Source organism: Panthera tigris, chromosome B2 (assembly GCF_018350195.1).
Source record: "Panthera tigris isolate Pti1 chromosome B2, P.tigris_Pti1_mat1.1, whole genome shotgun sequence".
In the NCBI taxonomy this organism is placed as follows: Eukaryota; Metazoa; Chordata; class Mammalia; order Carnivora; family Felidae; genus Panthera; species Panthera tigris.
This window is the reverse complement of record NC_056664.1, coordinates 17,111,465-17,125,895: the sequence shown is the minus strand read 5'-3', so window position 1 is coordinate 17,125,895 and position 14,431 is coordinate 17,111,465. Positions and strand designations below refer to the sequence as shown.

At 46.9% G+C, this 14,431-nt stretch overlaps 1 protein-coding gene across 4 annotated transcripts in view; it reads left to right on the top strand.

The window, feature by feature from the left end:
- The window catches only part of TMEM170B (transmembrane protein 170B), an 81,075-nt gene that overhangs the window by 64,088 nt on the left and 2,556 nt on the right, over window positions 1-14,431 (top strand). Inside the window, exons 3-5 of one of the 4 annotated variants that reach the window (XM_042985721.1) lie at window positions 161-300; window positions 515-675; window positions 5,398-5,478. In XM_042985721.1, the coding sequence (XP_042841655.1) occupies window positions 593-675; window positions 5,398-5,478 (164 nt within the window). In that variant the 5' untranslated portion in view covers window positions 161-300; window positions 515-592. Of the gene's footprint in view, window positions 1-160; window positions 301-514; window positions 676-5,397; window positions 5,479-8,902; window positions 9,135-10,789; window positions 10,987-14,431 lie in introns of those variants that run through there. The other 3 variants (XM_042985717.1, XM_042985719.1, XM_042985718.1) reach the window with 3 other exon arrangements.

Genomic DNA, 14,431 nt, shown 5'->3' with positions numbered 1-14,431 from the left:
GAGCTCACGACTCGGGGTATGCCTGCCATGCCACGTGCAAGTTGTGGCATGCAGTAAACACCTGCTCCTCTGTCCTTCCGAAGCCTCTTTCTCCACGCGTTTCCTGCTCCGCAAAATGTTGAAGCCGGACCCCCACTTTCTTCATTTGTGTCTCAAGCAGGAGAGCGACCGGGGACTTGACCTTCCTCTCCTCTGTGGCAGCCAGGTCTTTGGTTTGTTTGCAGCAGAGGCAGGAGCAGCTGTGTGGTTGTGGCTCAGAAACGCCGCGTTCTGCGGTCTTCTTCCCGAGATCGCGTTCTAGTGAGTTCCTGGTGCTCTTTGCTCGCCTTTCTTCCGATTCAGTATCCTCCCTGACTTCACTTTCTTGCTCTGTCCCACTGATTTTTTTTTTTCATTTTCTCCATCTTGTGTCTTCTCGTCTTCATCTGCTTCATTTTCTGTCTTTGTTTTCTGCCTTTTCAGGCATCAGTGTCTGTTTCCATTTTTTTGTTGTTGTTGTTTTTTCCCTCTCCAGCTTCGCTGGCTCAGAGTGTCCCATGTCAACCATACAGCTGCCTTCCTGGCCTGGGGCACTAATGGGGGGATTTGTGGAATGAAGTGGCAATTGAGGAACTCAGCTGGGGGCAGGAAATTGCTTATACAGAGAGTCAACAGGAAATACGTGTGGATGGCCAGGTACACAGCAAATCCTCATGCTTTGCTTTTGGTGAATGCACATGAGCACTTGTGAAATGTAATGTTGGTAAAAAGATAGCAGTTGAGCCAATGCCGTTGAGAGGAGGAGTCCATTTTTTCTGAATCATTTTGATTTTAAAAGTTCATATTAAGTGAACAAAGCGTGAGAGTACATGTGCATTCACTTGCCTGAGCTTCATTTGACATTTTTAAAAGGCCAGACCACTTTTTACTTTTTTAAAAATATTTATTTATTTTGAGACACGGAGAGACAGAGAGAGACAAAGGGCGAGTGGGGAGGAGCAGAGAAAGAGGGAGACCCAGAATCCGAAGCAGGCTCCAGGCTCTGAGCTGTCAGCACAGCGCCCGAGGTAGGACTCAAACTCATGAATAACAAGATCATGACCTGAGCTGAAGTCGGACACTTGACCGAATCACCCAGGTGCCCCCACGTCTTACTTCTTTATTCACTTTTCACCGTTGCATTCTGCTGGGCCTGGGGTTTGATTTTTACCATATATACAAGCTGACAAATTAGTTGTTAGTGTCTCCTGGATGCCGGCAGAAGCTACGAGACTCTCGGCTCAGAGAAAAAGGACCCTATCATCCATGGTGTTGCAAACAACATAGGCCACCTCTCGCCAAGGAAATGCAACGTGGCCCAGATGGATGCCACTCGGGGGGTTTGTGTGTTAAGCGACACAGAACGTAGGGGATCCACTACAAACAGTAAGATACCTCGTCCCTTGGTCAGGAAGAGGTGTTGCCTCATTTCTCAAGTGACCAGCTTCAAAAACAGTCCTGAAAAATTGCCTGGGTAAAGGGTGGCAGGCCTTGCAAGGGTGGCACACCAAGTAAGAGGTGGAAGAGATATTAAAACTCCCATTCGAAATGCATTCCTTAAATTTAAGAAGATAGAAGAAGTTATGAACGTATGGAAGGAAAAATGCAACATTTAGTTTAAAATAAAAAAGACGAGGGGGCCCTGGGTGGCTCAATCGGTTAAGCATCTGACTTCGGCTCAGGTTATGATCTCACGGCTCGTGAGTTCGAGCCCCATGTCGGGCTCTGTGCTGACAGCTCGGAGCCTGGAGCCTGCTTCGGAGTCTGTGTCTCCCTCTCTCTCTCTGTTCCTCCCCGACTCGCACTCTGTCTCTCTCTCCCTTAAGAATAAATAAACATTAAAAAATATTTTTAAAAACGTGAGTCACCTAGTTAGGTATGAACATTCCATGTCTGAGATACGATTACACTGGATGGCTTTAATAGCAGAGTAGACACAGTGAAGGAAAATATTAGTGAACCTAGGGACTCAGAAGTAGATAACTTCAAAATGGAACACGCGAGAGGAGGGGCACCTGGGTGGCTCAGTTGGTTAAGCATCTGACTGTTGCTTTCCGCTCAGGTTATGATCTCACGGTTCGTGAGATCAAACCCCCGCATCAGGCTCTGTGCTGAGAGAATAAAGCATGCTTGAGATTCTGTCTCTCCTTCTCTCTCTCTCTTTGCCCCTCCCAGCTCACACACTCACTTTCTCTCTACAAATAAATAAATAAACTTTAAAAAAAGGAAACATACGGAACACACAGAGGAAAAAAAAAAGATGAACAAACGTCAACGGAAAATCAGTGGGCCCTGGGACAACCGCTAGTGGGTTCGTGCATGTGGAACTGAAGTTGAAAGAGGGGATAAAAAGTGACTGAAAATTTCATACAAATTGTAGAAAACTGTCAACTCACAGGGCCAAGAAACTCAACAGAAATCAAGCAGAAAAAAATGGAAAAAAAAAAAAAGACTCTAAGGCACATCATAATCAAATTCCACTCACGGTGGGGGATGAAGTCCATGAAAAATTTTAGTATATGTGCTGCTGAAGCGAGCACAGTCCACGAAAATTTTGAAAATTTAGAAAATTTAGATTAGATTAAAAAAATCTTGGTAAAGGGAAAAAGCTTAGGATTAACCAAAGGAAAAACATACACATTATATACAGAAGAACAAAGGTAAGAATCTTAGAAGACTTCCCTTTGGAGACAGTGCAAGTTAGAAGACAATGGAGCCTCACGTTGAAGTACTGAAGGAACAAACCAGCAAAGAAACAAGTAACTGTTGACCTGGAATTCTCTACCAGCAAAAATAACCTTCAAAAACAAAGGTAAAATAGAGACTGTGTCGGACATATAAAGTTGAAAGAGATCATCACTGGTAGACCCATGCCATAAGACATGGTCAAGGAACTCCTGCAGGCAGAAGGCAAAAAACACCAGATAAAAAGCTGGGTCTATGCAAGGGAACGAAGGACGTCAGGACCGATGTCTGTTCACTTCACCCATGACATCAGCTCCTTCCAATAGCTCCCCTCCAGTTTTCAGTCTCCATGCGGAACAGAAATGCCTTGGAAAGCCCTTAGTTCTCAGCACTGTGATGTGAACAAGAAACATGGTTTGTGCTACAGGTCTGAAAGAAGAAAGATAGGAGAGAAGGTCGTCGAACTTGGAGGGGAGCGCGGCTGAGGAAGAGAGACCCCAAAGGAGAATGGCCCTTCTTTGTAGCCAGGGACAGAGGATTAAAGTTCCTGTGTGTTTCCTTCTGGGAGACACTGGTAATCTTTTCCCTTATGGAGATTATAAATAATAGAAGGAGGTGGTGGTGAATCAGAAGAATTTAGCAATATACAGTTTAGAGTCGACTTAAAATTTTGCATTGGTATATTTGAGAGTAGCAGGAGAAGTAGTTGGACTTTGGAGGCATTGGGAAATAGAGACAGGAAATTAAACTGCAGCCCCTGTAGTCAAAATGTGCATAGACTTAACCCCCACTGCCGTTCTCAACCCAGCTTTACCTTCCTGAGAGTAAACGTACGCAATTTTCTCTCTGTGAGTAACTGCTTTAGGTGTTATTGAACACCCAAAGATGCAAGGCAGAGGATTCTGCCCTCAAGGATGTATTTACAGAGATGGCATATTCCCCTCCCATCTCTCTCCCTTGCATCCCACTTATTTCCTTTCTGTTTTTATCTGTCTCACTCCATACCCACAGACGGAATAAATTCCAGTCTGGAGCCACAAATGATGGATGTTAAAGAAGTGATGCAGGCCATTGTTTCAGAAGCAGGGGTGGGGGGACGGTTCAGGGAACATTTTATGGATGAGAGAGGTTTTACGCTGGAAAGAAACGGGAATGTGATGAATGGAGCCAGAGCATAGGTGCCTTTCTGTCTGGGAAGATAAGGTGTTGAATGGTAGATCTGTTGGGTTTGAAGAGTGGATGGCTACTTACTTTAAGTAGGCTGTTTATTCCCCAAATAAGTCTGATTCAGAAGGGAAGAAAGGCCATAGATACACATCTGTCTGTAAGTTTCCTGTGGCATTGAGGTGTCTCAGAAGGGAGTGTGCCTGGGATCTCCAAGAAGAAGTCAGGAGAGAAGGGCAGAGAGGTCAGTGCACACATCTCAGAGGTAAGAGAGGAGCCAGGAGGGAGATGCTGTGGAATTAGAAGGTCAAGTGTGTCGAAGCCTGGATGGTGTGTGCCATATCCCATGATGTGGAACAGAGCCTGAGGGCAAGCCACCAGACTGGGTGGCTGAAAGGGGGACTGAGAGCGGGCAGCTCCAGAAAAAAGCCAGATCTCGGAGGGCTGGGGAGGAGGTGGGCGAGGTGGGGGCAGGGGCAGGGCCACGTGGGCCCAGATGGAGACTTTGGGCAAATTCAAGAAAGTACTCACCTGGGAAGACCAAGTAGAAAAATGTGCTTTTTTTTTGCATCAAGAAAAAGACATCCCACTCTCTGGAAGATGCAGTCCCGTGCCCCTTGCCTTGGCAAGTGGATTCAGGACTGGATTCAGCCATCGTTCATCTCTGACCCAAGTGTCCCTGAGCAGAGGGTAACCTATGGACTGAGTACGTGGTGATTCTGTGTAGGGACACACAGCACAAAGTGCTCACTGAAGGCGGCGGATGGTACAGGGAATGGCAAAATAGTAAAATCATTCAAGGGGCAGAAGAGGTCCCAGGAAAGGGCTGGAAAAGAAATCTGTGCATCTTTCTAGGCACAAAACTATGTCTCCTGCCCTTCCCCTGCCCCCCCACCTTTGTCGGTCATTTCTACGCCCGCGGATTTCAGAATTGTTTAGGAGGAGACACCCATGTGTGATGCCAATCACGCTATTATGGGCTGCACTGTGCCCACCCAAAATTGATACATACCTCAGAATGTGATTATTTGGAGTTACAGACTTTAAAGAGGGAATTAAGTTAAAACGAGGCCATTAGGATGGGCCCCCATCCAATAGGAATGGCGCCCTTAAAGAAGAAGAGATTAGGACACAGACAACTCAGACTGGACACAGTGAATGTGACAACACAGCAAGGCGGCCCCCTCTGCAAGCCGAGGAGAGAGGTCTCAAGCTTACTGCCACCTTGATGGTGGACCCCGTGCCCCCTGAACTGTGAGGGAAGAAATTTCCGTTGTTCACGCCTCCCCGGTCTGTGGTACTTTGTGCCGGCAGCCCTAGCAAACGAAGACACACAGTCGGAAAAAAATTTCGTGACACAACTACGACACACACCTAGTCCCTTGCTAGGGTTTTGGAAAGTGCACAGTGAGCCTCACGATAGCGTGTGCATTAGCGAGATGCCATTAGGGTACCTGCGACTACACGTGCACAGCGCTCGGCGCATGGCAAGTGCTCCACAGGTTAACTCTTCCTCTTGTTTTCCCACAGGCAAGAACAGCTCCTTGAGGACCAACATCACCATCTCTTCTGCTTTGGAAATGAACCAGAAGTATTTATCCCATGGCCCTGGTACGTCAACCTTTCACTTTACGGAACCGAACCGTGGGACGTTGAAGTCCAGTTAGGGGGAAACCAGACACACAAGGGAAATGATGAGGGAGGAAGGCGGGTCTGGACCTTGAATGCTTGCTGTGCGCCAGGCACTATGTCCTGCATTTCCTGTTACGTCTGTCTCATTTTAATCCTCCACAGAGTTACGAGTGGGAAGTCTTTGCCTCTTTTTGGTAAAGATGTGAATATTGATTAGCAAGAATTAACCCAAGTGCATGGGCATCAAACCCACATAGGCGGTGACTGTTAGAATAACCCTGCCACCACCCCCACCCCGCCTGGTGACCTTCCTGATAACCTTGGGAAGCAAGGGCGGACCTACTGTTCACACTGTTTTATGTATTAGGAAAATACGACCCAGGAAATACTGGATCATTCACATACACACTCGATGTCAGACAGTAAGTCAGTTCTTAAACCCACTGAGGTGTTTTGGCTGTTGATCTGATAACCAGACATTCAGATGCCGTTTAGATATTCATATTCTTAGGAGGTGACTCTCAGGATGGTGTCCCTGCACTGCGGGTGGCTTTGACTTTGACGCGGGGTTTTGGAATGCTACGTTTCTTGTGTGAGATGGGGGCCCTTTGGTCACAATGGTGTCAGCCATCCTCTGACAGTAGTGGACCCAGCATGGGTTTGGGGGTCAGAAGATAGAATCCTGGCCCTGGCTCTGCCACAGACTGGCTGGATGACCTTGGGGACTTGATTCTTCCTGGTCCTATGTTTCTCCTCCGCAAATAGAAGACACCGCGCTTCATGATTTCTGAGACTTGTTAAAAAATCTGATGTTGTGTATCAGAATCGCTGAGTGGCCCCGAGGCACTGGTAAGAAGCCCAGAGGCATATGGAGGCGGAGATTTGTCCCCTGTCATCTCAGCAAGAAGGGAATCCCCCACCATGGGCAATGCCTCTTATGGCTCCAATTGCATGGCGCAGACATGATGAGGCAGCCAAGTCCTCATTAATGTCATGATTACAGTGACAAGTCTGCTGGGGGCCTGAAGGCACCCGATTTGCCCTCCGAGGACTTGCAAGTGGAAATCCTTCATGCGCTCTCTGGCCACAGAACAGAGAGTCCTAGAACAAAGCCTGTTTTGGTCTTTTGTCTTGGCGCGGGGTGAGACCGTATCTCCAGCATAAACTACGCTGCTTGTATTGTTTTCATGCCCTCAGTAAAAAAGGAAAACACAACCAAGTGGTTTGGTTAGTTTTGGCATGCACAACTCAGGGTGGGAAATTCCCTCCGATTCTGGCTGATCACCCAGTATTTAATTTTTAAAATCAGTGTGTCAGTTTCAAAATACCAGAAGTTCTTGCTGAAGGGTATTCACAAAGAATGGGACATCCTGGTGTTTGGAAAAAACATTCCAGTTCGTTGGCATCACAGCACTTACTGTAATGTCAGCGATAAGAGCAGTGACCACACGGCGGGGTAGGTCCCTAGGGACTCCCTGGGGAAGCCTCTCCATTTATGGTGAAGACGTGGAGAGCTGATGTGTGAACGTGGACAGCTTGTGCCTGGGGTAGCACCTCCGAGGCGTCCCGGGGTTGAGATCAGCGAGCCCCAAGGAACTGCCTTCAGCCTCAGGGGCCATGGGTCCTTGCCCACCAGTTATCCCATCTAGTTTTGAAGTCCACTGTCTGCTCTTGGGCAGACCTTGGGCTTAGCTTTGGGAAGCTTCTGACTTGCTGGTTTGAGGTGCACCAACTTGGGGGGCCTCTAGGTTCTGCTTCCCAAGTTAGAGCCTATGACTTGGTACCTTGCCTGACAATGGTCTCGTCCCCGGCAACCCCCACTTGGGGCCACAGACATCATGCATCGGCATCCACGGGGCATTGGCTAAAAGTTCAGCATTCAGCCCCACCCTGGATGTAGCGAATCCGACCCTGCATCTTAACAGGAACCCCGGGGTGATTCATTTGTACGTTTCAGTTTTCCAAGCCCCGTGCTGGAATACCTTCAATAGAGGCGTACCATCCTGTACACCCATGAGACAGATTAACCATCTGCTTAGTTTGGTTGTAAGAAGACTTAATTCAGGAAACTTGATGGGTACAATCAGAACTTCGCCTAGATATAGATAGATAGAGAGAGAGCGATGATGGAGATAGAGATAGAGAGGTAGAGATAGAGATCTCCTATGTATATGCACACACATACATAAAAGAGTCATCCATGATCGTTTTTCCATATGCATTCTGAAATAGCACAATTAATACCAGACAGAGTGTGCTAAAAGTCTTTCTGGTAGCAGCTCTGAAAAGTATTTTGCCGAGGGCAGGACAGCAAGGAACCTTCTGCACAATCAGACGCCATAAACCAAATGGGAGTCCAGATGGCCAGCAACCTCTGCTTTCCTCTCTGCTTTCTTCAGGTTTCTCTGCCAACTCGAGGGCACACGTAGGGGCACGTTGAAATGACCCATGTCCTTCTGGAGTTCCCAAATGTGGCTCGCACGCAGTGGGCGGGGCCGGCTGAGACCCAGAGGCCACGGGAATTGCTGCAGGAGGAGGTGCCAAGGGGCCGGGGTTGTTTCTGAGGTTGCTGTGCAGCAGCCTCAGCATGCTCGAAGCTGGACGTTTCATTCCTTCTTGGAAGACGAGGTCATAATTCAGTTGCAGTCATCATTTTCCAGTTCCTCTCTAATATTTATGTGAAAACTCCTTTAGTTGGCTTCCTTGATGCCCGTAAATGTCATCACCCTGGGGCGCCTGGGTGGCTCAGTCGGTTGAGCGTCCACCCTCGGCTCAGGTCACGATCTCATGGTTCGCGGGTTCGAGCCACGCGTCAGGCTCTGTGCTGACAGCTCGGAGTCTGGAGCCCGCTTTGGATTCTGTGTCTCCCTCTCTATGCCCCTCCCCCACTCATGCTCTGTCTCTCTCTCTCTCTCTCTCAGAAATAAATACGCATTAAAAAAAAATTTAAATGTCATCACTCTGAAACTTTCTAAAAGTAAAATACACACACACACACACACACACACACACACACACACACCTATACATACACACAACACCTGAGTTCAACAATGCCGATGGCTCCCAACTTTTTTTACACACTAAACACCTACCTGCTTACCTTCTTCTTTTGATATTCCCTGATTTAAATCGTGGTCCTGCAAGGTCTGGGGTCCCCTCGGTGACCTGTACTTGCCTGCATTGAAGAGATCTCGTCTGATGAAGTGACATAGTCGTAAGCCAAGGAGATTGTACCCTTTCCTCTCTCCTGTGGGGTTTGGAGAGTGAGAATTGCCTCCCCTCCCCCGCTTTGTGGGACCCACGCTTCATTGTTTGTCTGTATACAGAATTCCGATGCTGCTGTCATGAATTGCCACCGATTTAGTGGCTTACAACAATGTGTTATCTCCTGATTCTCAAGGTCCAAAGCCTAAAATCTGTCTCACCAGGCTGAAGTCAAAGTATCACAGGGATGGCTCCTCCTGGAGGTGCTAGAGGAGAACCACTCCCGGCCTCTTTCCACTTCTAGAGGCTTCCAGCACTCCTGGGCTCACGGCTGCACCCTCTGACCTCTGCTTCATCATCACGCGTCTCAAGATACAGACCGTCCGGTCTCCCTCTCAGGAAGACCGTGGTGATTACATTGGGCCTCACCAGATAATTGAAGATAATCTACCAAACTAAAGATCCTTAACTGAATCATATCTGCAAAGTCCCTTTAGCCATATAAGACAACATAGGCTTTGGTTCTGGGGATTAGGATGGGGCGTCTTTTTTTTTTTTTTCTTTTTAAAAAAAAATTTTTTTTTAACATTTATTTTTGAGACAGAGAGAGACAGAGCATGAAGGGGGGAGGGGCAGAGAGAGAAGGAGACACAGAATCGGAAGCAGGCTCCAGGCTCTGAGCCATCGGCCCAGAGCCCGACGCAGGGCTCGAACTCACGGACCGCGAGATCGTGACCTGAGCTGAAGTCAGACGCTTAACCGACTGCGCCACCCAGGTGCCCCTGGATGGGGCGTCTTTAAGGGGTCATTCATTATTCCATCTACTACAGCCTGAAAAGCAGAACGACTGCAATTGCGACCCTTCAACATCTTCGACCAGCGAAGGTGGATACTTACTTATCACCCATGGCTTGAGCTGCCGGGAATCACACTACATGACGATTCCCAGACACCTCGGACGGGGAGGTAGAACCACACTTTTGATAGACTTTAGAGATGTGTTTTTCCTGGAATGGAGTCAATTCGGGAAAATGAGAAGGTATGTATATGAAACAAAAGAGAATGTGGAGGCTTAAGAGAATTTAATTCTCATGATCCCATCTACTATTTACTGAACGTTTACTATGATCCAGGCACAGTGCTAGCTAGGTGCTCGGCAAACATTATTTCATTTACTCTGCACAAATGGCTAGGAAAGCAGGCCTTGGTGTTTGTGTTTTAAAGGTGAGAGAACTGAGTTGTACCAGTATTCTGGGCTATTTGTACAGTTTTCATCCTAGGCAGGTGCCCAGCGACCACTACTTGTCAGGAGAGATGATGTTTTTCTGAATGCGGTTTTTAATGACTGGAGTTACCTTCCCTAACGAAAGTGTATTTATAGACTTCCAAGAAACCCTGCTGTTGGTAAACTTGGCCTAACCCTAGAGCATCAGCAGAATGAGTCCAGCCATCCTGAGAGAACACAGGGCTTATTTTGCCTGTTGATGTATTATTCATTACTTTGCTTTCCCGACTCAGTTGGCCAACAGCCTACTGGGTCTGCTTGACTTTGATCAGAACAGAAACCATAGAGTGTCTCGCTGGTTAGAATTCAAGAGCCTGCTTTAGAATACATTCATATTTGATGAACATTTCTTGAATGCCTATCATGGCCAGTGGGTTCAGCTGGGTTCCTGGAACACAGCTCAGTAAGAGTTGGAAATACACCTCCTACATCAGCGTAGAGGGCAACTCGCTTCAAGTGATAAGACAACTCCATGGTCTGGCTCCTTCCATTTTTCTCTGACCTGCAAGTGAAAAGCCAAATGACTGGCCCCCAACCTGGTTTTAGTATGTTCACCTCTTATTCTCCAGCATATGGAAGTTCGGTTTCAAAATATGTGTGGCTTTATTGTCAGCCTATACCCGCCTGTCGCAGACTTTTGTGTGTCCCGAGGAAAGAATAAAACACAAAAGTGTCATAAAGAAATTTAAACTTTTACTTCGGCCAATCTTGACATTTGTTAGCTTAGACCCAACTGGTGGTGAGCTGGAGTCAGTGTTTTCTGGCTCTGGAGAGTCAAGGGTATGTATGTCTTTTCAGGTCCCTGTTCCGGGCTTTAGTAATATCAGGATCATTCCTTGAAACTGGCCTTGGTAGTGCTGTGTACATGGTGAAAATCTGCAAACACTACAGATCAGGACTTTCTCTTCTTCTTCTTTTTTTTCGGAAGAGACGGTTTGTCAGCATAACACTGTCACCCACATACACATGGTGTATGTCAATCACAGTCAATTAGGGTAAGTAATCAATTAATTGGATAAAGAAATATTCATGTTTGTTTGCACTGATAGGTTAATAGTGCTTAAGAGAGCAGTATATTAAATTCATAGACCTGATGCTAGCCATCAGCCAGAATACGTTTCCATTTGCCAGACGAGAAAATGGAATTAATCCTGAGCAAGAGGAGCTCTGTATCCTTCTTGAAGCATGAGCCACGTTGGTTCCTCTTGGAGGTTATTTTTCTGTTTTCTTCCTCAGAGTTTCAACCCTTGGGATTCAAAGGCAGTGGGTATCTGCAGGGATGGGGTCTTTAAGGCTCCACTGTGGTAGGACCAGGGGAGGCAAAGAGAGGGAATAAACCCAGGATGCGTGGGTTTTGGTGGACACGTTGAGACAGCCTCTGCCTAGACTTGTAACAACAAACAAGAATATCAATTTCTATTTTTCACAAGACCTTTATGAGCTCCAAGGAACCTTCGTGTGTTAGGCATGGAGGTCCTAGGCACAGGGCTGGGGTCCACCGCCGGCCCTTATGGGGCTCTCAGTTACGGAAACTCCTATGACACATGGGATGGGTGGACATGGTCTCAGGAAAAATCCAAGAGAGAGGAAGTGTTTGCATTCTGCCAGGGTTGTTCAGGAAATCATCCTTCCATGGATAACCATACCAAATGGATTAATTTGTTTTAAAAATTTACATAAGCAGAAAATCTATCACAAAACAGTCTGTAGGAGGGGAGGCTTTTTGTAATTAGCATCCAGAGAACATACGAATGTTTCTTCTGTCAACATTCCCCTGCTCTGCACTTCCTGCTCTGGTTGCTGGCCTCAGCCCCACACTGAGCCTGTTGAAGCATGAAGCTGGGGAGGTCAAGCATTTCATATGGACTAAATCACAGATGTCACTTTCCTTCTTCCAGCCCACAAGCCACTGAACCATGTAGGGCGAAGGTTAGAATTATAGTTCTTGGCGATTACTCTGTGTTCCCGGGAGCAGTCTTCCCTCCCCATGTCCCCCTGGCCTCCACATGTCACCCCCCCCACCCCAACCCTGCCCCATCTTATAACAATTCTTGCAAAAATAAACAAACGGGAAAGATGGTGTAATTAATAGTTTACATATGAACTCTGGTATGTTGCAAAAGCCAACTTCTTGTGTCCAACAACCTAAGGTGAATCTGGTTATGTGTATTTGATGTAGTAGCAGCTGGAAATGCGGTTTCAGATTCCAGAGGGCCTCACGGCAATGGTTGTAGATTAGGGTAGCACATATTTCCAGCCATTTTACTGGCCTCCCACTCTTTCTCCTACAAACTTCTTCGTCATTGCTCTGAGGCATAAAGTGGCTAAGAGTAACCTTCTTTACTCTCTCTCCCAGGCCCCTAGAAAGAGTTGTTGAGGCTTGACAAGGGTGAGTCTGGCAGCAGAATATATCATGCAGTAGAGTCAAGGTCGGGGGCAGAAAGACCACCGAGGATTCCCCGTGTCGTGAGGCATGGGCTAGATTGTGATAACACTGGGCCTAGAGAGAGAGAGAGAATGAAAGGCAGAATGGAAGGGATGGTCGTTATTGACTGGACTTAGGGATTCAAGTATGAGAAAGAATCGACTGTGAGTCCAAGGGCTTGAGTCTGAGACATGGGAGAATGGGGATCCCATTGACGGAAGTGAGGAGGAATAAAATGGGATCAGTCCTGGAGCAATGAATACATAAGGGAAACATTTGGATGGTACCACTATTGCTAAACATGGGTTTTGTGGTACCAGCCCATGGATCAATGTCACAGTTACCTCCATGAAAATAAATACTAACGAAGCATGGCCCCACCCAATGCAATTGTGCCGAGTGCTGAAGGGAACAAAATAAAAAGTGTTTGTGACGCCCCCACCCTGACCCCAGCCCAGAGTCTTATTGTCCATGACAGGTTACTATTGTTGTACATCAATGGCCTATTGGGACGGAGCAAGATTCTTGGCAGCCACCCAAGTAAGACTCTACAGAAGCTGAGTGAGACCACCTGGAAAGTTTCAATCCCAAAAAGGATTTTCCCAAGTCATTCACTTGGGAATTAAGCCAATTGAGCATCTTGTAGGCCAGACACCAGGTTTAGCCCTCCAGGGACAGAGTAAATGGGAGAGGCCCAGTCCCTCCACTATGACCACACTCAGGGGTCCTTTAAGACTATGCTCACGATAGATTGTGTATTGGTCTTCTCGAATAGCCATAACAAAGTACCACAGACTGGGTGGCTTACAAACAGAAATTTACTTCTTCACAGTTGTGAAGGCTGGAAGTCCAAGGTCAAAGTGCCAGCAGGGTTAGTTTCTCCTGAGACTTCTCTCCTTGGCTTGCAAAAGGCCATCTTCTCCCTATGTCCTCACACGATCTTCCCTCTGTGTGTGTCTGTGTCCTAATCTCCTCCTCTTATAAGGCCACCAATCCTATTGGAGTAAGGCCCACCCATATGGCCTCATTTTACCTGAAATACTCCTTTAAAGCCCCCATCTCCAAATATAGTCATATTCTGGGGGCTGGGACTTCAATATATGATCTGTTCCCTATCTGCCTGCCTTGCCAAGGACTCTTCTGTGAAATTCTGTGTAAGAACAGCACTAGACCACCCCCAATCCCAGGGAAGGCCAACTCATGAGCATGGGGACACTGACATGTCTGAGCTAGCTATAAAGATCTTCTGACCAAAAAAAAAAACCTATCTGCAGCGTGGACAGACCTATCGCTCTGCATAGGTATCTCTGCCTCTTGTCTCTTGAAATTTCTGGTGCCATGGGGCTTTTGTTCACACAGAAGGAGCGATTGGTGAGAGGTGGTCATGTGACTGGCCTCAAGTAGACTAGGACACCTAAACTTCTGGACCTGTCTCTAGCTCAGGAAACGGAGGAATTCTTCCCACTTCCTTAAAGGGTCTTTAGGTTTTTGTTTTTTGGTTTTTGGTTTTTATTTTTACCTGCTTCCAGGTCCCTGAAGCATTCCCCTTCCCCCATCCATCATTGACATACCACTTGCCCATTTTGTCCTCGGCATCCACGATTCCCTGCTATTCAATATAACATGAGAAAAAAATCTCAAGTTTAACTCAAAGACCCAACTTGTATAGGCTATTTCCAGTTCTATTTAGCATGACAGCAAAATTCTGCTCTAAGGACTCTTCCGGACTTTGTTCAGAGAGTCTTCTTGTCAACTGTCTTCCCTGTGTTGCAGCTACCCAAACTGAAACTCAGTGACTCCTTAGGGCTCATGGAATTTCCCCAAACACAACTCAGCTCTCCTCTGATCATATTTCCTGTGCTCACGTCCTTTTTACAAAACTCCCTATAAAGCTTTCTGACTTTTCTTTAAGCTCACAGGTCTTTGTAAACTTTCTAAATATCTTTGCAATTCTTTCCTACAACTACTGGGAGTTCCCAGCCCATCTGGGCAGTATGGAATTCAAATTCATGGCT